Source organism: Pan paniscus, chromosome 6, assembly GCF_029289425.2.
Source record: "Pan paniscus chromosome 6, NHGRI_mPanPan1-v2.0_pri, whole genome shotgun sequence".
Lineage (NCBI taxonomy): Eukaryota > Metazoa > Chordata > Mammalia > Primates > Hominidae > Pan > Pan paniscus.
This window is the reverse complement of record NC_073255.2, coordinates 90,534,819-90,559,764: the sequence shown is the minus strand read 5'-3', so window position 1 is coordinate 90,559,764 and position 24,946 is coordinate 90,534,819. Positions and strand designations below refer to the sequence as shown.

General features: G+C 51.7%; 1 protein-coding gene across 3 annotated transcripts in view; it reads left to right on the top strand.

Annotated features, from left to right (window-relative positions):
• CLIP2 (CAP-Gly domain containing linker protein 2) overlaps positions 1-24,946 on the top strand; it is a 116,272-nt gene that overhangs the window by 50,790 nt on the left and 40,536 nt on the right. For all 3 annotated transcript variants that reach the window (XM_034951420.3, XM_034951418.3, XM_034951419.2), the window contains exons 3-7: positions 890-1,446; positions 16,318-16,442; positions 18,891-19,104; positions 19,761-19,958; positions 21,073-21,176. In XM_034951420.3, the coding sequence (XP_034807311.1) occupies positions 890-1,446; positions 16,318-16,442; positions 18,891-19,104; positions 19,761-19,958; positions 21,073-21,176 (1,198 nt within the window). The remainder of the gene's footprint in view (positions 1-889; positions 1,447-16,317; positions 16,443-18,890; positions 19,105-19,760; positions 19,959-21,072; positions 21,177-24,946) is intronic.

Sequence of the window (24,946 nt, the reverse complement as noted above, 5' to 3'; positions counted from 1 at the left end):
TTGAGAAGTGGAAAGCCATTGCTTCTTTTTTTTTTTTTTTTTTTTGTCTTTTTAAAAATGAAGTCTTTCTCTTTCCCCTAGGCTGGAGTGCAGTGATATGATTTCAACTCACTGCAATCTCCACCTCTCGAGTTCAAGTGATCCTCCCACCTTAGCCTCCTCACTAGCTGGGATTACAGGCACCTGCCACCACACCCGGCTAACTATTTTATTTTTAGTAGAGATGGGGTTTCACCATATTGGTCAGGCTGGTCTTGAACTCCTGATCTTAGGTGATCCGCCTGCCTCAGCCTCCCAAAGTGCTGGGATTACAGGCATGAGCCACCGTGCCCGGCCTGGAAACATTGCTTCTGAGGGCGTACTTTCCTGGGGATGCTCTGGAGGGCTGGAAGAGTAGGGGGAGACCTGAGGAGGACCTGCCCAAGACCACACAGCCAACCATTCCTGCCTCGGTTTCCATGGCAAGACCATGTCTCTACAAAAAAATACAAAAATTAGCCCAGTGTAGTGGCAGGTGTCTGTGGTTTCAGCTACTCGGGAGGCTGAGGTAGAGGATTGCTGGAGCCCAGGAAGTCAAGACTGCAGTGAGCCACCATATCGCCAATGCACTCTAGTCTGGGTGACAGAGCAAGACCCTGTCTCAAAAAGTAAATAAACAGGGGTTGGGTGTGGTGCCTCACGCCTGTAATCCCAGCAATTTGGGAAGCCAAGGCGGGCGGATTTCTTGAGGTCAGGAGTTCGAGACCAGCCTGGCCGACATGGTGAAACCCCCATCTCTACCCAAAAATACAAATCAGCCACCTCCCAACCCTAGACTCTGTGCTCCTGGGGCCACCCAGGGGCCAGCCCTAACAGCCACCTCTTTCCCTTTCCCTCTCCTTCTCTGCAGGCTCCCCACTGCACAAACAGTCATCTGGCTCCTCCTCCTCCCCGGCTGCAGCTGCTGCCCCCGAGAAGCCGGGCCCCAAGGCGGCGGAAGTGGGGGATGACTTCGTGGGGGACTTTGTGGTGGGCGAGCGGGTGTGGGTGAACGGCGTGAAGCCAGGCGTGGTGCAGTATCTGGGAGAGACGCAGTTCGCACCGGGCCAGTGGGCTGGCGTGGTGCTGGACGACCCGGTGGGCAAGAATGATGGCGCGGTGGGCGGCGTGCGCTACTTCGAGTGCCCGGCCCTCCAGGGTATCTTCACGCGGCCCTCCAAGCTGACCCGGCAGCCCACGGCCGAGGGCTCGGGGAGTGATGCCCACTCCGTGGAGTCGCTGACTGCCCAGAACCTGTCATTACATTCGGGCACGGCCACGCCCCCGCTGACCAGCCGCGTCATCCCCCTGCGGGAGAGCGTCCTCAACAGCTCCGTGAAGACCGGCAACGAGTCGGGATCCAACCTCTCAGACAGCGGCTCTGTGAAGCGGGGCGAAAAGGACCTGCGCCTGGGGGACCGCGTGCTGGTGAGTGCGGGCAGTACTGGGCTCTGGGCCCAGCTTCCCTTCCCTCCCCTGCTCCGCCCCACTTGGCGAAGCTGGACCCCCCTGGGCTGGGCAGGGTGGGGACTCGAAGGGGGCTCGGACAGGGTCCAGCCTGGGACACCCATTCCTTATCAGGACCATACAGAGTGACAAGAGAGACAGGTAATGTGGGCTCTGGAGACTGTTGCTGTGTGACCCTGGGCAAGTGTCTTAAACTTTCTGGGCCTCACTCTTTCTATCGGTAAAATGGGATATTTATTTATGTATTTATTTACTTACTTATTTATTTATTTATTTTTGAGATGGAGTTTTGTTCTTGTCGTCCAGGCTGGAGTGCAGTGGCGTGATTTCAGCTCACTATAACCTCCACCTCCCAGGTTCAAGCAATTCTCCTGCCTCACCCTCCCTAGTAGCTGGGATTACAGGCATGTGTCACCACGCCCGGCTAATTTTTGTATTTTCAGTAGAGACGGGGTTTCACCATGTTGACCAGACTGGTCTTGAACTCCCGACCTCAGGTGATCCACCCACCTTGGCCTCCCAAAGTGCTTGGATTACAGGTGTGAGCCCCAGCGCCCTACCAAAATGGGAATTTTAATCGTACTTCAGTCATAGTTGGAGATGCATTAAAACGTATCACTCATTTAGACAGTGCCTAATACTAAGTACCCATACATTTTGGCTATTATTGATATTATCTATTGATCCAGCTCATCCACATGCATGTGCCAGGCATGTACTGGAAAAGGCTGGGAACTGGAGTTCTCAAGACCCCTGGTCCTGGCCAGGCACAGTGGTTCGTGCTTGTAATCTCAGCACTTTGGGAGGCTGAGATGGGAGGATCACTTGAGCCCAGGAGTTCAAGACCAGCCTGGGCAACATAGTGAGACCCCATCTCTACAAAAAAAAATACAAAAAAAATTACCCAGGCATGGTGGCATGACCCTGTACTCCCAGCTACTCAGGAGGCTGTGGTGGGAGGATGGCTTGATCCTGGGAGGCAGAGGTTGCAGTGAGCCAAGATAGTGCCACTGCACTCCAGCTTGGGTGACAGAGCCAGACCCTGTTTCAATAATAATAATAATAAGGCCAAGCACGGTGGCTCACACCTGTAATCCCAGCACTTTGGGAGGCCAAGTCGGGCAAATCATCTGAGGTCAGGAGTTTGAGACCAGCCTTGCCAACATGGCGAAACACCATCTCTACTAAAAATACAAAAATTAGCTGGCTGTGATGGCGTGTGCCTATAATCCCAGCTACTTGGGAAGCTGAGGCAGGAGAATCACTTGAACCCAGGAGGCAGAGATTGCAGTGAGCCGAGATCATGCCACTGCACTCCAGCCTGGGTGACAGAGTGAGACTCTGTCTCAAAAAAGCAATAATAATAACAGTAGTAATGGTTATAACCCCTTGCCCAGGGCCAGGAGGTGCAGACACCTTATCAGCTACAACTCGAGTGATCAGTGTTATTGAAGTTGAGAGAATTGGGTCACTGGAACTGACAGCTTCCTGCCAGGGGCCCCTCTTCTCCACTAGTCCCAGCTGTTGGGGCCAGGTTGGAAAGGGGACAGTGACCCCCAAGTCTTCTAGAGTCTGAATACAGCAGTGACCTGGGTTGGTGGTAGTCAGGTGGATGGGACAGGGCTGTGTCTTGCTGTCCAGCCAGGCTGTGGTGGCCTTGGGCTAACCCTGCACCTGGGACCACAGTGTTGGGAAGAGACTCATAGGGTACAGGGAAGTCCCTGACATGGACTTCTGGGCCTGGGGTGTGAGGAGCTGTCGGTGGGGCAGGGGTCCCTGTGTCCTGTCTGCAAGGCTTCCTGGGGGAAGGTGGTTGGTCATTCCAACCCGAGGTGGGGAGCACAGGCTTGGAGCTCCAAAGCCGAGTGGAGAAGGGCAGGGGGTCTGGGGACCCAGAGCAGGTATCCCCAAAGCATATTGCTGCCTGGGATCCTCCCTTCCTGCTCTGAGAACCTGGCAAAGGTTTCTCCTGGAGGTTTCTGGGAGGAGCCTTTGGGGTTGTGGGTAGGGGAGCGAGAGGAAATGTTTACACCCATGGCCCCGTTGAATCTTCAAGCCTGTGCTGTGATGCTGCGATGTGGTTTTATCATCCTCACTTTATGGATGGGGAAACTGAGGCTCAGGGAAGTTTTTGTTTGTTTGTTTTTTGTTTTGTTTTGTTTTTCTAGTCTCACTCTGTTGCCAGGCTGGAGCGCAGTGGTGCGATCTCGGCTCACTGCAACCTCCACCTCCCAGGTTCAAGCAATCCTCCTGCCTCAGCCTCCCGAGTAGCTGGGGCTACAGGCACGCACCATCATGCCCTGCTAATTTTTTGTATTTTTAGTAGAGATAGGGTTTCACCATGTTGGCCAGGATGGTCTTGATCTCTTGACCTACCCACCTTGGCCTCCCAAAGTGGTGGGATTACAGACGTGAGCCACCGTGCCCAGCCTCAGGAAAGTTTAATAACTTGTCTGAAGTGACATGTGACAAGTGCCTGCCCACTGTTCACTGAGCTGTATTTCCTGTCTGCCCTGCCCTGGCCAGGGTGAGGGCTCTGCTTTTCTTTTCTTTATTTTTTTTTTTTGAAACAGGGTCTTGTTCTGTTGCCCAGGATGAAGTGCAGTGGTGCAGTCATAGCTCACTGCAGCCTCAAACTTGGACTCAAGCAATCCTCCTGCCTCAGCCTCCCAAGAAGCTGGGACTACAGGCCCATGCCACCATACCTGGCACCACGCCTTTGCTAGCCTGGTTCCTCTGGACAGAACTTCCCCTGGGTGACCTGGTGGTGAGCGTGGCCAGATGTAGTCCCTGCCCTCCAGCCATCTCCAGCTTACAGGAGAGAGACCACGAGGCCAGTGATCGCAGACATCAGTGTCTCCCTACAGAGTCTGCCAAGTGTGCTGTGGTGCTCTCAGAGCCTGGCCTGGTGGGGAGGCTGCCCCGAGGAATGGTGTGAGGGCAGAACTTAGGGAATGGCCTGGCATTGGCCTAGTGATGTGGGGCCAGAGCATCGTGCCAGGCAGAGACCCATGGCCTGAGAGACTAGAGAAACTGTGAGAAGAGGCCTGGCACGGTGGTTCACACCTGTAATCCCAGCACTTTGGGAGGCTGAGGCAGGTGGATCACCTGAGGTCAGGAGTTCGAGACCAGCCTCACCAATATGTTGAAACCCTGTCTCTACTAAAAATACAAAAATTAGCCGGATGTGGTGGCACATGCCTGTAGTCCGAGCTACTCGGGAGGTTGAGGCAGGAGAATCGCTTGAACCTGGGAGGTGGAGATTGCAGAGAGCCGAGATCACGCCATTGCACTCCAGCCTGGGTGACAGAGCGAGACTCTGTCTCAAAAAAAAACAAAAAAAAGAAACTGAAAAGAGCAGGGAGGCTGAGTGGGCAGTGGGGGAAGCCAGGGAAAGATCACACCCCAGAGGCTGACCTGGGTGACCCCACAGGGCCAGGGACCTGGGATGGAGCCAGAGCTTTGCTCTAAGAGCTGAGGTAGCCGTGGAAGCTGCAGCTGTGTGACAGGTTCATGGGTTAAGGACATCACACCTGCTGCTTGGTGGGGATGGGATCGGAGGAGGCAAGAGTGGAGCAGGGGCCGTGCGCGGTGGCTCACACCTGTAATCCCAGCATTTTGGGAGGCCGAGGTAGGCGGATCACTTGAGGTCAGGAGTTTGAGACCAGCCTGGGCAACATGGTGAAACCTCACCTCTACTGAAAAATACATGGTGGCCGGGCGCAGTGGCTCACGCCTATAATCCCGGCACTTTGAGAGGCCGAGGCAGGCGGATCATGACGTCAGGAGATCGAGACCATGGTGAAACCCCGTCTCTACTAAAAATACAAAAAATTAGCCGGGTGCAGTGGCGGGAGCCTGTAGTCCCAGCTACTCGGGAGGCTGAGGCAGGAGAATGGCGTGAACCTGGGAGGCGGAGCTTGCAGTGAGACAAGATGGTGCCACTGCACTCCAGCCTGGATGACACAGCCAGATTCTGTCTCAAAAAAAAAAAAAAAAAAATGGTGACGGGCGCCTGTAATCCCAGCTACTCAGGAGGTTGAGGCAGGAGAATTGCTTGAACTCAGGAGGCAGAGGTTGCAGTGAGCTGAGATGGTGCGGCTCCACTCCAGCCTGGGCAACAGAGCAAGACTCCGTCTCAAAAAAAAAACAAGAAAAAAACCCAGAGTGGAGCAGGAACGGCAGGGCCCAGGAAGGAGGCTGGACTCCTGGACCCCTGCACCATCCTGTCCAAGGAACTTGTTTTGGGACCGTCACTCTGCTCTTCCTCCTGTGGCTCCCAGGAAAGCCAACCCCATCCAACAGGACCTGGGCAAACAGCTTAGTCTCCCTGACCTGTCCTTCAGGATCTCCGGGGTCTGTGGGCACCTACTGGGGGTGGGTACAGCAGGGAAATCAGGCCCAGGTCTGTGATATTGGGCAAGTCACTTACAGAGCCTCATCCTCATTCATTCATTCATTCATTCATTCTCCATGTGTCTGTTCAGCAAAATGGCCATGGCCCAGCACTCTTGTTTTGCTTTATGCTTTTATGGAGAGCATTAAGAGAGCTGATGGCAGCCGGGCACGGTGGCTCGTGCCTGTAATCTCAGCACTTTGGGAGGCCAAGGCAGGCGGATCACTCAAGGTCAGGATTTGGAAACCAGCCTGGGCAACATAGCAAGACCCCGTCTCTACTAAAAATACAAAAAAAAAAAAAAAATAGCCGGGCATGGCAGTGCATGCCTATGCTCCCAGCTACTGGGGAGACTGAGGTGGGAGGATCACTTGAGCTCAGGGGGTCAAGGCTGCAGTGAGCCACGATGGGACCACTGCACTCCAGCCAGGGTGACAGAGTGAGACGCTGTCTTGAAAAAAAGAGAGAGAGAGAGAGAACTGGTGGATGTGAGGATGAGTCATAGTCTGCAAGGAGCTATGGCTGTGCACAGTCTGACTAATGTCGTGGGAGTGCCCTGGGCATGGGCCTGTGACCCTGTTGAGGTGGGAAGTGGAGGCTCTGGGGGTTACTGACCAGCCCAGATTGCTCCCTGGATTGGGGAGCAGTAGGTTTAACCCTAGTTTGATCCCGCCTGGCATTCCCCCTGCACCTGCTCTCCCTGCAGGGAATGGATGCTTCTGACCATCTCTGGGTGTGGTGTGCAAGAGAAGGGCATGAGGTGGGCACTGCCACTGCCCTAGAAGTGTCTGCTAAGCCCTGGCCTGTCTGCAGGGTTGGCAGCAGCAAGGGGGCTGGGCTATCTTGACCTTGACTTCTCAATCTTTAAGTAGATTGCATCCTATGGTTGAAACACTGCTTTCTGGGAGGGCATACCTCACACTGGGCACTGTGCCTAGCATGGTTTTTTTTGAGACAAGGTCTTGCTCTGTCACTCAGGATGGAGTGCAGTGGTGTAGTCATAGCTCACTGCAGCCTCAAACTCTTAGGCTCAAGCGATCCTCCTGCCTCAACTTCTCGAGAATCTGGGACTACAGATGTGCACCACCATGCCTGCCTAATTTTTTTAATTTTTATTATTTATTTATTTTTTTTTGTAGAGATGGGGGTCTCGCTACGTTCCTCAGGCTGGCCTCAAATTCCTGGCCTCAAGCGATCCTCCTGCGTCAGCCTCCCAAAGTGCTGGGATTACAGGCATGAGCCACTGATCCCAGCCTAGTCGAGGATTTAGGCTAGGGAAGAGAAAGGACATTCGAGGTTGGAATTACAGAGCAGCAGGATCCAAGACTGATTGTGTAGACAGAGTGGCAGAGACCTGGTGCCAGAGAGGAGGGGCTGAGAAAGCAGTCCCACCTGAAGGCCAGAGACCAGAGAGAACAACCCAGACTCACAGACGGGCCTCCATGGCAGAGACACCAGGGCCCTACCCAAGGAGGAGACAGAGGAGGGTGGGATCTGGTCTGGAATCAAGCCCAGCTGGGATTGAGAAGGCCACAGAGTGTAGTAAGAAGAGGTCCACCTGTCTCTTTCACTCCCTGGCTACTCTGAACTTCAGTCTCTTCTTCCATGAATGTGGTAACAGTACCCGCCTCATGGAAATGTCAGATTTGGAATTCTTGTCTTTCATGTGCCAGGCACATGTAGTTGGCCCTAGGAGATGGTGGGACAGGAGCTAGTTTTAATTGGGGAGCTGGATTTACTTAGGCACAATGAGGCATACTTGGGGTGTCAAGAGAAATTAACATTTTATTTCTTTAATTTTTTTTTAGACAGAGTCTTGCTCTGTCGCCCAGAGTGGAGTATAGTGGCACGATCTCGACTAACTGAAAACTCTACCTCCCAGGTTCAAGCGATTCTCGTGCCTCAGCCTTCCAAGTAGCTAGCATTACAGGCATGCGCCACCCACCTGGCTAATTTTTGTATTTTTTAGTGAGACAGGGTTTCTCCATGTTGCCAGGATGGTTTTGAACTCCTGGCCTCAAGTGATCCACCCACCTCAGCCTCTCGAAGTGCTGGTATTACAGTGAGTCCAGAAGTAAAATGAAATTAACATTTTAGAAAGTCATAGCCCAGGCATGGTGGCTCATGCCTGTAATCCCAGCATTTTGGGAGGCTGAGGGTGGGTGGATCACCTGAGGTCAGGAGTTCGAGACCAACCTGGCCAACATGGGGAAACATGGGGAAACCCCGTCTCTGCTAAAAGTACAAAAATTAGCCGGGCATGGTGGCGGGTGCCTATAATTCCAGCTACTCAGGAGGCTGAGGCAGGAGAATCGCTTGAATCCGGGAGGCGGAGGTTGCAATGAGCTGAGATCCTGCCATTGCACTCCAGCCTGGGCAACAAGAATGAGACTCTGTCTCAAGAAAGCAGGAGAGAGAGAGAGAGAAAGAGGAAGAAAGAAATATTTAGGTTCAGATAAACATGGTAAATAAACATACACATTTATTTTCAATCTCTCCTGAATTTGCACTAGAACAACACTGAAGAGATGTTTGGGTTTTTTCTTTTTTTGAGATGGCTTCTTGCTGTGTTGTCCAGGCTGGAGTGCAGTGGCATGATCCTAGCTCACTGCACCCTCAAACTCCTGGGTTCAAGCGATCCTCCCAACTCATCCTCCTGAGTAGTTGGGACTACAGGTGTGTGCCACCACATCCAGCTAATTTCTTAATTTTTTTTTGTAGAGAGGGGTCTTGCTATGTTGCCCAGGCTGGTCTTGAACTCCTGGGCTCAAGCAATTCTCCTTTCTCAGTCTCCCAAAGTGTTGGGATTACAGGTGTGAGCCACCACATGCAGCTATGAAGATAAATTTTTTTAAAAGAGCTAGTGGTAGGGGATGAGGAGAAGCAATCAGTGTCCATCCGGAAACCCTAGATGTTCAGTAACTGGCCACATGTTGGCCTCTAGAAATGAGGCTGCCACTGGGGCCAGGAACAGAATTGGTTTAAAAGTCTTTGCATCTGGGCACAGTGGCTCACGCCTATAATCCTGGCATTTTGAGAGGCCAAGGTGGGTGAATCACTTGAGGCCAGGAGTTCAAGACCAGCCTGGCCAACATGGCGAAACCCTGTGTCTACTAAAAATACAAAAGTTAGCTGGGTGTGGTGGCGCACGCCTGTAATCCAAGCTCCTCAGGTGGCTGAGTCAGGACAATCACTTGAACCTGGGAGGCAGAGGTTGCAGTGAGCTGAGATCACGCTGCTGCACTCCAGCCTGGGAGACAGAGTAAGATTCTCAAAAAAAAAAAAAAAAAAAACACTGGCCATGCACAGTGGCTCACACTTGTAATCCAAGCACTTTGGGAAGCTGAGGTGGGAGGATTGCTTGAGCCCAGCAGTTCCAGACCAGCCTGGGCAACAGAGTGAGACCCTGTCTCTACAAAAAAATAAAAAGTAAAATTATTCAAGTGTGGTGTCGCATGCCTCCAGTCCCAACTACTCAGGAGGCTGAGGAGGGAGGACTGTTTGAGCCCAGAAGTTCAAGGCTACAGTGAGCCATGAATGCACCACTGCACTCCAGCCTGGGTGACAGAGGGAGACCCTATCTCTAAAAACAAAACAAAACAAAAAGAAAAACACCTTAGATCCCCTGCCCCGTCCCCGTTCCTGCCTTGCCTGATGACTACTCGTTGCCTGGTGACTGTTCCCCTTGCCTGGTGACTGTTCCCCTTGGCCTGGTGACTGTTCCTCTAGCTGATGTCTGGTATGGACACTTGGTCTCCTGAGAGGATGACAGAGAATTATTGGATAGAGGGATCCCAGGCAGGAGGGACTGAAAAAGGTAGATGAAGTGAACATGTGTATTCTTTTTCTTTTTAAGATGGAGTCTCACTCTGTCGCCCAGGCTGGAGTGCAGTGGTGCGACCTCAGCTCACTGCAAGCTCCGCCTCCCGGGTTCATGCCATTCTCCTGCCTCAGCCTCCCGAGTAGCTGGGACTACAGGTGCCCGCCACCACGCCCGGCTAATTTTTTGTATTTTTAGTAGAGATGGGGTTTCACCGTGTTGGCCAGGCTGGTCTTGATCTCCTGACCTCGTGATCTGCCCGCCTCGGCCTCCCAAAGTGCTGGGATTACAGGTGTGAGCCACCGCATCCGGCCAAACGCACTGTACTCTTAGTCCCCCTTACCCCCACGCGGCTCCCTGAGCCCTGGCGGCCACGCCTACTCCCTCTACAATGGAGATTACAGGAAACTTCTCTGGAGAAAACAGCTGGTCCTCTGAGAAATAAGAGAAGGTGATACAGGCATTAAATATGAACAAAAACGCCACTGAATATGTGACTATGAATATTCATGAGCATGAATATTCATGTTGTATAAATATTCAGCTCTGGGAAATGAAAAATATCACAGAAATAAGAAACTGCACAGAAGTGTTAGAAGATAAAGATAAGAAAATATTTCAGGAACTAGAACAGAAAGGAAACAGCCCAGGGACGGGGGCTCACACCTGTAATCCCAGCACTTTGGGAGGCCAAGGCGGGCGGATCACTTGAGGTCAGGAGTTCGAGACCAGCCTGGCCAACATGGTGAAACCCCATCTCTACTAAAAATACAAAAACTAGCCGGGCGTGGTGGCAGGTGCCTGTAGTCTCAGCTACTCGGGAGAATGAGGCCGTAGAATTGGGAGGCAGAGGTTACAGTGAGCCGAGATCATGCCACTGCACTCCAGCCTGGGGAACAGAGTGACTCCATCTCAAAAAAAAAACAAAAACAGGAGCCAAAAGAGAAGAACATTAGAGAACCTATTTACAGAAAAGGGGAATGGAGAAAAAGGAGGGGAGAAAATCAAATAATTAATTCAAGAAAATTCCCAAGATTGATAAGGGTGTTTCTTGATTGAAAGGGCCCCTAGGAGCCCAGGACAGTGGATGGAAAAAGGCTCACATCAAAGCACCTCATTGTGGCTGGGCGACGTGGCTCATACCTGTAATCCCAGTGCGTTGGGAGGCTGAGATGGGAGGATCCCTTGAGCCTAGGAATTTGGGATCAGCCTGGGCAACATACTGAGACCCTGTCTCTTAAAAAAAGAATGAGAGGGCCGGGTGCGGTGGCTCACACCTGTAATCCCAGCACTTTGGGAGGCCGAGGCAGGCGAATCACAAGGTCAGGAGATCGAGACCACCCTGGCTAACACGGTGAAACCCTGTCTCTACTAAAAATACAAAAAAATTAGCCAGGCATGGTGGCGGGCGCCTGTAGTCCCAGCTACTTGGGAGGCTGAGGCAGGAGAATGGCATGAACCCAGGAGGCGGAGGTTGCAGTGAGCCGAGATTGCACCACTGCACTCCAGCCTGGGCAACAGAGTGAGACTCTGTCTCAAAAAAAAAAAAAAAAAAAAAAGAATGAGGGTAGCAAGAGAATTCAAAACAGATGTTCACACAAAAACTTGTACAAATAGATCAGGCGTGATGGCTCATGCCTGTAATCCCAGTACTTCGGGAGGCCAAGGCGGGCAGATCACTTAAGCTCAGGAGTTTGAGACCAGCCTGGGCAACATGGTGAAACCTCACCTATACAAGAAAAAATTTTAAAAAATCTTGTACAAGAATATTCATAGCAACATTATCATAATAGCCAAAAAGTGGAAGCAACCCAATTGTCCATCAACAGATAAATGGACAAGCACAATGCATTCTGCCCATGCCATGGGATACTATTTGGCCACAAAACGAATGAAGTACTGGTCGGGCATGGTAGCTTACACCTGTAATCCCAGCACTTTGGGAGGCCAAGGCGGGCGGAACACAAGGTCAAGAGACCGAGACCATCTTGGCCAACATGGAAAAACCCCGTCTCTACTAAAAATACAAAAATTAGCTGGGCGTGGTAGCACGTGCCTGTAATCCCAGCTACTAGGGAGGCTGAGGCAGGAGAATCACTTGAACCCAGGAGGCAGAGGTTGCAGTCAGCTGAGATCGTGCCACTGCACTCCAGCCTGGCAACAAAGCGAGATTCTGTCTCAAAAAAAAAAAAAAAAAAAAAAAAGTATGTGTGTGTGTGTGTATATATATATATATGTAAATAAAAATTAAAAATCAGTGGGGTAGTGATACCTGCTGCAATATGATTGGACCTTGAAAACATGATGCTAAGTGAAAGAAGCCAGACACAAATGGCCACATATTGTGTGATTCCATTTCCTTTTGAGATAAAGTCTCACTCTGTCACCCAGGCTGGAGTGCAATGGCACAATCTCGGCTCACTGCAACCTCTGCCTCCCAGGTTCTCCTGTCTTAGCCTCCGGAGTACCTGGCATTACAGGTGTGCACCACCACGCCCCGCTAATTTTTCGTATTTTTAGTAAAAATAGGGTTGCACCATGTTGGCCAGGCTGGTCTTTAGCTCCTGACCTCAAGTGATCCACCTGCGTCGGCCTCCCAAAGTGCTGTGATTACAGGCATGAGCCACTGCACCCAGCCGTGTGATTCCATTTCTATGAAGTGTCCAGAAGAGACAAATCTGTAGCGATAGGATAGAAATAGACTAAGGGTTGTCAGGGGCTGTCAGGAAGATGGAACAGGCAGTGATTTCTCCTGGGTATGGGGCTTCTCTTTGGGATGATGGTTATTATTTTTTGAGATGGAGTCTCACTCTGTCACCCAGGCTAGAGTGCAGTGGCGCAATCTCAGCTCACTGCAACCTCCGCCTCCTGGGTTCAAGCGATTCTCATCTCAGCCTCCTGAGTAGCTGGGATTATAGGCGCCCACCACCATGCCCAGCTAATTTTTATATTTTTAGTAGAGATGGGGTTTCACCATGTTGCCCAGGCTGGTCTCAAACTTCTGAGCTCAGCTGATCCACCCACCTTGGCCTCCCAAAGTGCTGGGATTACAGGTTTGAGCCACTGTTCCTGGCCTGTATGTTTATTTTTTATTGTTGCATTTTATTTTTTGTAGAGATAGGGGTCTCACTATATTGCTCAGGCTGGTCTCAAAGTCCTGGCCTCAAGTGATTCTCCTGCCTCAGCTTCCCAAAACACTAGGATTACAGGCATGAGCCACCATCTTTGGGCCCTATATGTTTTAAAATGGTTAAAATGGTAAATTTTACATTATGTGAATTTTTACCTCCATTAAAAAAAAGAGTGAGCCAGGCACAGTGGCTCACACCTGTAATTCCAGCACTCTGGGAGGCTGAGGAAGGAAGATTGTTTGAGGCCAAGGGTTCAAGACCAGGCTGGGCAACATAGTGAGATCTCATCTCTACTAGAAAATGTTCAAAAATTAGCTAGGTATCGTGGTGTGTTCTGTAATCTCAGCTACTTGGGAGGCCAAGGCAGGAGGATCACTTGAACCCAGGAGTTCAGGCTGCAGTGAGCCATGATCGCACCACTGCACTCCAGTATGGGTGACAAAGTGAGAGCCTGTTGAAAGAAAGAGAGAGAGAGAAAGAAGGAAGGAAAAAAGGAAGGAAAGGGAAGGGAAGGAAAGGAAGGAAGGGAAAGAAAGGAAGGAAGGGAAGGAAAGGAAGGAAGGGAATGAAGAGAAGAAGGAGAGAAAGAAAGAGAAGGAAGGAAAGGGAAGGGAAGGAAGGGAAGGAAGAGAAGAAAGAAAGAGAAAGAAAGAAAGAAAAAGGAAGGGAAGGGAAGGGACGGAAGGGAAGGAAGGGAAGAAAGAGAGAGAGAAAGAAAGAGAGAGAGAAAGAAAGAAAGAGAATAAAATATTTTGGCCAGGCACGGTGGCTCACGCCTATAATCTGAGGCAAGCACTTTGGGAGGCTGAGGCAAGTGGATTGCTTGAGCCCGGAAGTTTGAGACCAGCCTGGGCAATGTGACGAAACCCCATCTCTACAAAAAATAGCCAGGCGTGGTGCCCTGTGCCTGTAGTCCCAGCTACTTGGGAGGCTGAAGTGGGAGGATCGCTTGTCCAGGAGGCCAAGGTTGTGGTGAGCCGAGATCACGCCACTGCATTCCAGTGTCAAAAAAAAAAAAAAAAAAAGAATAAAACATTTTCAGATATAGAAAGCTCGAAAATTTACCTCCTCGTGCATCTTTTCTTAGAAAGCTGTGGGAAGATGTGCTCTACTAAAATAAGTAGTAAACCAGCCAGACGTGGTGGCTCACACCTGTAATCCCATCACTTTGGGAGGCTGAGGAGGGCAGATCACCTGAGGTCAGAAGTGCGAGACCAGCCTGGCCAACGTGGCGAAACCCCGTCTCTACTAAAAATACAAAAATTAGCCGGGCATGGTGACAAACGCCTATAATCCCAGCTACTCCGGAGGCTGATGCTGGAGAATCGCTTGAACCTGGGAGGCGGAGGTTTCAGTGAGCGGAGATCGCGTCATTGCACTCCAGCCTGGGCGACAGAGTGAGACTCCGTCTCAAAATAAATACATAAAATAAAATAAAATAAAATAAAATAAAATAAAATAAAATAAAATAACCTAAAATAAGTAGTAAACCAAGAAAGAAGAGTCAGGGGATCCAGAAAACAGGAGCAAGCCCAGGACAGAGGTGAAACTGTTGACAGGAGACTCCAGGCCAATGGCCGCACTCCAGGGAGGCCAGCAGCCAGCCCAGCTGGGAGTGGGTCCCGGGAGAGACATCTTCAGAAAGAACTTGATAAAATTCCCAATGCCTCTGAGCATCTTGGCAGGAGATTTAGACTATTGAAAGAGTTGGGGTTGAATTAGTATTGAGACTATTAAAACTAGGCAGACAGGCCAGGTGCGGTGGCTCACACCTGTATCCCAGCACTTTGGGAGGCCAAGGCAGGTGAATCACTTGAGGTCAGGAGTTCGAGACCAGCCTGGCCAACATGGTGAAACCCCATCTTTACTAAAAATACAAAAAAATTAGCCGGGCATGGTGGCGCATGCCTGTAGTCTCAGCTAATCAGGAGGCTGAGGCAGGAGAATCACTTGAACTCGGGAGGCGGAGGTTGCAGTGAGCTGAGGTCGTACCACTGCACTCCAGCCTGGGCGACAGAGTGAGACTCTGTCTTAAAACAAAAACAAAAACAAAAAAAGCACTAGGCAGACAATCATCAAAGATAGTTATTTATAGGAAAAAAAAATTTCTGGAAAGGAAAAGTAACTGCAATACATCATCCTCATTTATGAGTACTATCTACTTAGTCATAGTACTGCAAGCCTGGAGTCAGATCAAAATTTAGATATGGAATACAAAAATTAGCTGGGCGTGGTGGTGTGCACCTGTAGTCCCAGCTACTCAGGAGGCTGAGGTAGGAGAATCAACACTGTCTCAAAAAAAAAAAAAAAAAAAATTTAGATATGGACCAGGTATGGTGATTCACACCTATAAATCCCAGCCCTTTGGGAGGCTGAGACAGGAGGATTGCTTGAAGCCCGGAGTTCCAGACCAGCTCGGGCAACATATCAAGACCCTGTGTCTACAAAAAATTTTTAAAAACTTAGCTGGGTGTGGTGGCACATACCTATTGCCCCATCTACTCAGGAGGCTGAGGCAGGAGGATTGCTTGAGACCAGGAATTTGATACCAGCCTGGGCAACATAGCAAGATCCTGTGTCTACAAAAAATTTTTTTAAAACTTAGCTGGGTATGGTGGCACACACCTATAGTCCCAGCTACTCAGGAGGCTGAGGTGGGAGGATTGCTTAAGCCCAAGAGTTTGAGGCTACAGTGAGCTATGATTATACCATTGCACTCCAGCCTAGGCAACAGAGCAGGACCCTATCTCAAAAAAAAAAAGAAAAAGAAAAACTGCTTTTAGGGTTACCATTTATTGAAGCTCTAGTATATACTAGACACCGTATATACAGTACTTAATTCTCATGAAAACCCCTTTTTTTTTTTTTTTTTTTGACTCAGAGTCTCGCCCTGTTGCCCAGGCTGGAGTGCACTGGCGCAATCTCGGCTCACTGCAAGCTCCACCTCCTGGGTTCATGCCATTCTCCTGCCTCAGCCTCCCGAGTAACTGGGATTATAGGTGCCCACCACCAGGCCCGGCTAATTTTTGTATTTATAGTAGAGACAGAGTTTCACCATGTTGGGCAGGCTGGTCTTGAACTCCTGACCTCAGGTGATCTGCCCACCTTGGCCTCCCAAAGTGCTGGGATTACAGGCATGAGCCACCATGCCCAGCCCTGAAAACCCTTTTACAGATGAAGATGCTGAGGCTCAGAGAGGTTAGATAACTTGCCTAGGCACACACAGCTTCTAAGTGACAGAGTTTGAATGCAGGTCTGTGTGTCTGTCTTCAAAGCCTGTGCCCTTGCCTGTGTCAGCCCTGGGAGGCACTGGTTAACCTGTCTCCATCTCAATCATCCTTAGGTGTCTCTCCCTCCCCACTCCTGGCTCCCGTGTCCTCTGCATGCTGGAAGGGATGGATGGGATAAGCCTGGGCTGGGTGCCCCTGCCATCTCTGCCTGTGCCACTGCATCCTCTAGACCTGAGTCTCCCTGTGTGCCGACAGGTTGGCGGGACGAAGACTGGCGTGGTGCGGTACGTGGGGGAGACAGACTTTGCCAAGGGCGAGTGGTGTGGCGTGGAGCTGGACGAGCCCCTTGGGAAGAATGATGGGGCGGTGGCGGGCACCAGGTATGGTGGGCTTCTTCTGGGGAGTATGGGAGGGGGCTCCTCTCCCCAGGGTGGGCGCAGGGGATGGAGATGGGACATTGGAGGAAGCGAGTGTCCAGCATGTAGTGTCAGACACCATAAGTCCTTTCCCATTCCCTCCTTCCCAACAGCCCACTAAGCTGGGTAGTGGGATTATCATCCCATTTTACAGATGAGAGTATGGAGGCCAGGAGGTCATTGTTCAAGGTCGCACAGTCACAGGCAAGCGCCAAGAGAATCTGTCCCTGTGTTCTCTTCTTTGTGTCACTCATGTCTAAGTGGGGTGGGAGCCCTCAAAAAGGAGAGGGAGGCTGCGTGCAGTGGCTCATGCCTGTAATCCCAGCCTTTTGGGAGGCTGAGGCAGGTGGATCACTTGAGATCAGGTGTTCGAGACCAGCCTGGCCAACATGGTGAAACCCTGTCTCTACTAAAAATACAAAAAATTAACTGGGCATGGTGACACACGCCTGTAATCCCAGCTACTTGGGTAGCTGAGGCACGAGAATCACTTGAACTGGGGAGGCGTCGGTTGCAGTGAGCCAAGATCGCACCACTGCACTCCAGCCTGGGTGACAGAGTGAGACTCTGTCTCAAAAAAATTAGCCAGGCATGGTGGCATGCACCTGTAAGTCCCAGCTACTTGGGAGGCTGAGACATGAGAATTGCTGGAACCCGGGAGGCGAAGGTTGCATTGAGCTGAGATCACGCCATTGCATTCCAGCCTGGGCAATAGAGCAAGACTGTCTCAAAAAATAATAATAAATAAATAAATAAATAAATAAATAAATAAAAGGTGAGGCAGCAGTCCCTGTCATCTGGCATTGGGGTCCCCTGAATGACACATGAAATAATCAGACAATGCCCAGCGCTATATGGCCAGAGGCAGGCCTCACAGATGGGTTCCAGGTCTCACAGCATCTCTGATGAAAAGGAATTGACTGCTGGCGTTGCTGGGTTAGGAGGGTCTAAGGCTGTGTCTGGGCTTATGGTAGGTGGGGGAGTGATGTGGTAAGTGGACCATGTCTGTCACGGATGTGGACTAAGGTGAGGCCACCTGAGTCCCTGTGCAGTCCCTGGACTGGATTCTGGCCTGAGTCCCTGTGCAGTCCCTGTACTGGATTCTGTGGTTGAGACGAGGCTGTGACTGCTCTGAGCAGGAGTGGTCACCATGGCACAGGGGAAGAGCTAGGCTTGGACCAGGCCTCGAAAGAAGGTAGGGTTTCCTTTTGGAAGAGGCTTGAGAGAGGCTGTGCTAGGCAGGGGCTGAGAGCACAGTATGAACAAAGACCTGGAGGTGGGAAAAGGCAGAATGGGGCAGCGGTTTCAAGTGAATCAGAAGCTGGATGGGGGCCAGGCATGGTGACTCACGTTTGTAATCCCAGCACTCTGGGAGGCTGAGGCTGGAGGATCACTTGAAGCCAGCAGTTAAAGACTAGTCTGGACAATATAGCAAAACCTCATCTCTACAAAAGATACAAAAATTAGCTGGGCGTAGTGGCACACACCTGTGGTTTCAGCTACCTGGGAGGCTGAGGTGGGAGGATTGCATGAGCCCAGGAGGTTGAGGCTGCAGTGAGCTATGATCGCACCGCTGCACTCCAGCCTGGGTAACAGAGCCAGACCCTGTCTCGAAAGAAAGAAAAAAACTGGATGGGCCCAGTTCTCGTGGTCCAGTGTGGAATCCGTGACCAGAGAGGTCTTGACAGAAGACGAGAATCCAGGGTTTCCATAACAATGCTTTGCCTTCCTGTTTGCAAGATGAATGTTTCTTTTGACTCACTTTTGCTTTCAGAATTCAGGGGTGGGTTGGACAGCAGTCCCCATCCCACCCCAAGGTTTCTCTTTCAAGCTTTTGCTTCTCTATGCAGGGATTCTGTGGGCAGAGAGCTGATGGGAATCCTTCATTCTGGGGATGGTCTGAGGGTAGCCTGAAAGTGGGGCTGCAGCTGTGGCTGGGGTCTCTGAACAGTCTGTGGGAGCCAAGCTTAGTGGGTGTTGGAGCCCAGCACACTGGAGGACCAGTCTCAGCTTTGCTGCGTAACCAGCTATGTGACTGTGGGCAAGTTATTTAACCTCTCTGAGCCTAAATTTTCTCATTTGTGAATGTAGATAACTTTGGGGGATGGAAATGAGCATTCATTTAAAGAGACTGGCACAAAGTGGGTCCCAGTAATTATTTCCTACTTCCAAGAGTATTCTCATTGGCTGTTCACAGCTGCAGAGACTCTCAGACCCTACTCACCTATATCCTTTTTTAGAGAGTCCTATCTCTCCACCTGGAAGATTTCCACCTTGGAGTGTCTTTCCACATGGGCCCCAAGGAGGTGTCTTTCTCTCTTTCTGCCAGGCTCTGAAGAGGCAGAGGAGGCAGGGGAGGCTCTCCAGGCTTTGGGGCCGTGACAGCAGCTTGGGTCTCTCCTGCTTCCACAGGTACTTCCAGTGCCCACCCAAGTTTGGTCTCTTCGCACCCATCCACAAAGTGATCCGTATCGGCTTCCCATCTACCAGCCCAGCCAAGGCCAAGAAGACCAAGCGTATGGCCATGGGTGTGTCAGCACTGACCCACAGTCCCAGCAGTTCCTCCATCAGCTCCGTCAGCTCTGTGGCCTCCTCCGTGGGGGGTCGGCCCAGCCGCAGTGGCCTGGTGAGGGTGGGGCTGCAGAAGGGGATTCTCTGGTGTGCGTTTGGGAGGGGTGAGGATGTAAGAGATCCAGGTGTTCTGGTCTGCCCCTGACTTACTCTAGTTCCAGTTTGGGATTTTTGAACAAAGAAGAAAGTGCATATCTTTTAATAGGGAAAATTGAGCCATTTACCTTTATTGCTGTTTTTATATAACTGATTTATTGGAAGCCTAAGCCTTTCTCTGGAAGTTAAGGAGGGTTATACAGATGCAGGGCAGGGAGTTCAGAAAGGTTGGCATCAAACCCTGGATGAAGGGAAAAGAGGAGGCTGCTTGGTGGCTATGGGCAGAGGGCATTCTGTCCAAACCCAATCTAGGATTGGAGGTTCCTCCTTTCCCAGGAAAAAGTGGCCAAAGTGAGGGAGTCAGAGGCTCTGGCTATCAGGAGCTGACTCTCCTGAGATGGGGAGTTTCCTGAATCTCAAACATCAAGATTCCCTGCTGGGTGAGTCAGCAGGGGCCAGGATGTCAGAGTACTGGCAGGGGAAGAGCAGGACCCTGGGAATCAAGGCACTTGGGCTCCCACCTGCTATATTGCTGTAGATTAGGCTGGACAGAGCCAGCCTGCCCTGCAGTGCTTCAGATCCCTGAGACCCGCCTGCATCCACACCTTCCTGCAGCTCACGGAGACCTCTTCACGCTACGCCCGCAAGATCTCGGGCACCACGGCCTTGCAGGAGGCACTGAAGGAGAAGCAGCAGCACATTGAGCAGCTGCTGGCTGAACGAGACCTGGAACGGGCTGAGGTGGCCAAGGCCACAAGCCACATCTGCGAGGTGGAGAAGGAGATCGCCCTGCTCAAGGCACAGCATGAGCAGGTGAGTGGCAGGTGGGGCTGGGGGCAGAGCTTCTCCAGCCAGCCTCATAGAGTCTCACCCACTCAGAGCGGAGACCCTGGAGGGGGTGGGTGCAGAGAAATATGAAGATAACACAAGCAGTACCTGTCCCCCGCTTTCCAGAGATAAGCCTCAGTGACCTGGTGAATTTCCTTCCAGTCTTTTCTGCCTATGTATAAGGATACATACACCTACTTTCAGAATCTGGTTACAAGCTTGTATATCCTGCTTTTTATTTATTTATTTATTTATTTATTTATTTATTTATTATTTTTCTTTCTTTCTTTTTTTTTTTTTGACGGAATCTCGTTCTGTCACCCAGGCTGGGGTGTAGTGGTGCAATCTCGTCTCACTGCAACCTCCACCTCCTCGGTTCAAGCGATTCTGCTGCCTCAGCCTCTTGAGTAGCTGGGATTACAGGCATGTGCCACCATGCCCAGCTAATTTTTGTACTTTTAGTAGAGACGGGGGTTTCACCATGTTGGTCAGGCTGGTCTCGAACTCCTGACCTCGTGATCCGCCCGCCTTGGCCTCCCAAAGTGCTGAGATTACAGGCGGGAGCCACTGCACCCGGCCCATTTCAGATTATTTTTTTGAGCAGATTCTAGGGTTGAATTTCAGGAAAGTGACTCCTTGCCCCAAGCCTTGGGGCTGCTGCTATCTCGTGTCTGGTTTTTTCTCTGATGTTTGTCTCCCGTGGGAGAGTTCCCTTCTGGGCCTCTGTCCCCATCTGGGGTCTGGCTTGCCCCTCCTTGGATGCCAGGATCAATAGGCCAAGTTCATGGCTGTGCTTTGATGGGGCACAGACAAGACAGCAGGTTTGCAAGATAACAGGTCTTAGGCTCTTGTGGGTTGAGGCGGGAGGCAGGTACTGAGGGCAGGTGGGCCTAAGGGTCCTGCCTCTGCCTCTCTTGTTCCTACTGGGTCCCCTCCTTCACACCTAGGCCCACTGTGCATGCCCGGCAGGTGCCAGCAGGGAAGTTGGGGTGACTGGGGTTCCAGGCCCTGCTCCTTGCCTGTCTCCCACCACACCACCAACCTGGACCCCATACCCCGGAGCATGCTGACCCTGTCCTGGCCTTCCTTGGGGGCCCAGTATGTTGCAGAAGCCGAGGAGAAGCTGCAGCGAGCCCGGCTGCTCGTGGAGAGCGTGCGGAAAGAGAAGGTGGACCTGTCCAACCAGCTGGAGGAGGAGAGGAGGTACGTGCTGGCCCACCCTCGCCCTGGGAGGACGTTCTCCCTGAGTCCCCTTAAGGAGGATGAGGAAGAGGGCAGGCTTGGGAATAGCGGACCCAGGTTCCAGTCCTGCCCCTGTCACTGCCTCTGGCTGTGTCACCCTGGACTGGTGACATTAGCTCTTGGGCCTCAGTCTTCCTATCTGTAAAGTGAGGTGTTGGTCCTGTCTTCTGCAGGCAGTTGGGAGAACTCTTCATATAACTGGAGTAAAGCACCCAGCACGGTGCTGGGCACAGAGGGACACCACATTTTTAAAAATTTTTTTGAAACAGGGTCTCACTCTGTCACCCAGGCTGGAGTACAGAGCCACAATCACAGCTCACTGCAGCCTTGACCTCCAGGGTTCAAGTGCTCCTCCCACCTCAGGCTCCTGGGTAGCTGGGACCACAGGCGTCCCCCACCACGCCTGGTTAATTTTTGTATTTTTTGTAGAGATGGGGTTTTGGCACATTGGCCAGGCTAGTCTCGAACTCCTGACCTCAGGCTATTCACCCGCCTCGGCCTCCCAAAGTGCAGGCATGAACCGTTGTGCCTGGCCTTGGAACACCGCATTTGTTCATTGCATAGAGTTCACTGTTCCTGCACTCTCCAGCAGAATATTGAGAAGAGGAATAGGCTGGGGGTGGTGGAAGGGAGGTTGGTTATCACACCAGGTGTCCCTGGGGAGCCATGCACCAGGAAGAAGGCTGAATGCCCCACCCCTCCACCATGAGCCAGTTCACACTCACAGTGCGCCCCTCCCCAACCCTGGACTGAGACCTGTGAGTGGAGCTCACAGCTCCTGTCCTGGGAATCCATTTCCCCTTTTTTCCCTCCCTCCCTCCCTCCCTTCATTCCTTCCTTCCTTCTTCCCTCCCTCCCTTCCTTCCTTCCTTCCTTCCTTCCCTCCCTTCTTTCTTTTTTTCAGAGTCTTGCTCTTGTTGCCCAGGCTGGAGTACAATGGTGCGATCTCGGCTCACTGCAATCTCCACCTCCCAGGTTCAAGCAATTCTCCTCCCTCAGCCTCCCGAGTAGCTGGGATTACAGGCATGGCCATCAAGCCCTGCTAATTTTTGTATTTTTAGTAGAGATGGGGTTTTACCATGTTGGCCAGGCTGATCTCGAACTCCTGATCTCAGGTGATCCACCTGCCTCAGCCTCCCAAAGTGCTGGGATTACAGGCGTGAGCCACCGCGCCCGGCCTCCTTTATTTTTCTTTTTTGAGACAGGGTCTCACTGTGTCACGCAGGCTGGAGTGCAGTGGTTTGGCCATGGCTCACTGCAGCCTCAACCTTCTGGGCTCATGCGATCCTCCCACCTCAGCCTTCCAGGTAACTGGGACTACAGGCACACGCCATCATGCCCAGCTAATTTTTTGTATCCATTCCCATTTTATACATCAGGAAACTGAGGCTAAGAGAAACAGCAGCCAAGGGACTCCTGAAATGCCCTGTGTCCAGGTGTCAGCCCTGTGCTGTGTGCTTCGCTGGTGTCATCGCTTTCAAGGCCAGATGCAGTGGTTCATGCCTGTAATCTCAGCACTTTGGGAGGCCGAGGCGGGCAGATCACCTGAGGTCAGGAGTTTGAGACCAGCCTGGCCAACGTGGTGAAACCCTGTCTCTACTAAAAATACAAAAATTAGCTGGGCATGGTGGCAGGTGCCTGTAATCCCAGCTACTCGGGAGGCTGAGGCAGGAGAATCGCTTGAACCCAGGAGGTGGAGGTTGCAGTGAACCGAGATCACGCCACTACAGTACAGCTGGGTAACAGAGCGAGGCTCCGCCTCAAAAAAAAAAAAAAAGTCTCAAGTGGGACCCATCTCCCCTGCAGCCCTCCAACCAAAGACACCAGGCAGTGGGGACTCTGGCCGACTTGGTCCTGGGTCACCTCCTTGTAGGACACAAAGCTGACAGTGGACAGAGGTTTGCCTTGGCCTGGGATCCTCTCTACCTCCTAGATGATGCCCAGATACCTACATCTCCCTCCCCTGTCCCCAGGCAGCAGCCAGCCCCCATCCCCAACACCCCCACTTGGGTCTGTTCTGTGGGCTTTCAGCTGGCACCTGCGCTCCATAAGCTGTTGTTACTGTCGGATTCAGGGAGATGAGGGTGTATTTATATTTGCCTGAGACAGCCATAGTGGCCTACACATCTGGTTCCCATGGCGACGTGCCTGACGCCAACAAACACAGATCTTTTTTTCTTTTTCTTTTCTTTTTTTTTTTTGTTTTTTTAGACAGAGTCTCGCTCTGTCACCCAGGCTGGAGTACAGTGGTGTGATCTCGGCTCACTGCAACCTCCACCTCCAGGTTCAAGAAATTCTCCTGCCTCAGCCTCCCAAGTAGCTGGGACTACAGGCGCGCATCACCATGCCTGGCTAATTTTTATATTTTTAGTAGAGACAGGGTTACACCATGTTGCCCAGGTTGGTCTTGAACTCCTGGACTCAAGTGATCCACCCGCCTCGGCCTCCCAAAGTGCTGGGATTATAGGCACGAGCCACTGTGCTCAGCCACAAACACAAGGCATCATGGAGTTTTGTTCAGAAGGGGCCTGGGTGCAAGTCTCTGCATTGTCCTGTGCTTGCTGTGTGGCCTTCGGCAGGTTGCCTGCCCTCTCTGGGCCTCATTCCTCATTGCTATGCCGAGAGCTGTTAGGAGGCCCTAGGAAGAGCAGCTTTGAGCTTTTTTTTTTTTTCCCCCAAGATGGAGTTTCGCTCTTGTTGCCCAGGCTGGAGTGCAATGGCACGATCTCAGCTCACCGCAACCTCTGCCTTTTGGGTTCAAGCCATTCTCCTGCCTCAGCCTCCTGAGTAGCTGAGATTACAGGGATGCGCCACCACGCCCCGCTAATTTTGTATTTTTAGTAGAGACAGTTTCTCCATGTTGGTCAGGCTGGTCTCAAACTCCCGACCTCAGGTGATCCGCCCACCTTGGCCTCCCAAAGTGTTGGGATTACGGGCGTGAGCCACTGCAACTGGCCCAGCTTTGAGTTCCTATGTGTGGCTGTAAGGTGGGGTGGGCCTGTGTCTCTCCCCTGCGCTGTCTTGACAGGTGCGTGACAGAGTGTGTCTCCCTGAGGGTAGCCCTGATGCCTGGGCATTCCACATCCAGGGGCAGCCCTGGGAGTGGGGATTGGGTCTCTGACCCCCAATTTTGAGGCCTGTGATGAGAACAAGATCAACAGCAAAGGAAGCCCACTTTCCTTCTCTCCTTTCCTTCCTCCCCACAGGTTGTTCCTTGTGGTAGTGTCTGTTCCCCGCAGTGATGAAAACAGTGTTGTCAGCTGGGCGCGGAGGCTCACGCCTGTAATCCCAGCACTTTGGGAGGCTGAGGTGGGCAGATCACTTGAGGCCAGGAGTTCAAGACCAGCCTGGCCAACATGGCAAAACCCTGTCTCTACCAAAACTACAAAAATTTTTTATTGAGGTTGCATGCCCAGTGGTGTATGCCTGTAATCCCAGCTACTCAGGAAGCTGAGGCAGGAGAATTGCTTGAACGTGGAGGCAGAGGCCTCAGTGAGCCGAGATCACACCAATGCACTCCAGCCTGGGCAACAGAGCGAGACTCTGTCTCAAAAAAAAAAAAAAAAAAAGGGAGGGAGGGAGGAAGGAAGGAAGGAAGGAAAGAAAGAAGGAAAGAAAACAGTGTTGTCACTCACATCCCCGGGCCACCCCGCCCTTTATTTTATTTCCCACCACCCTGGGGAGGAAGGGTGTTGCCTTAAACACTCCCATTCTGGAGTTATTGGTGGTTC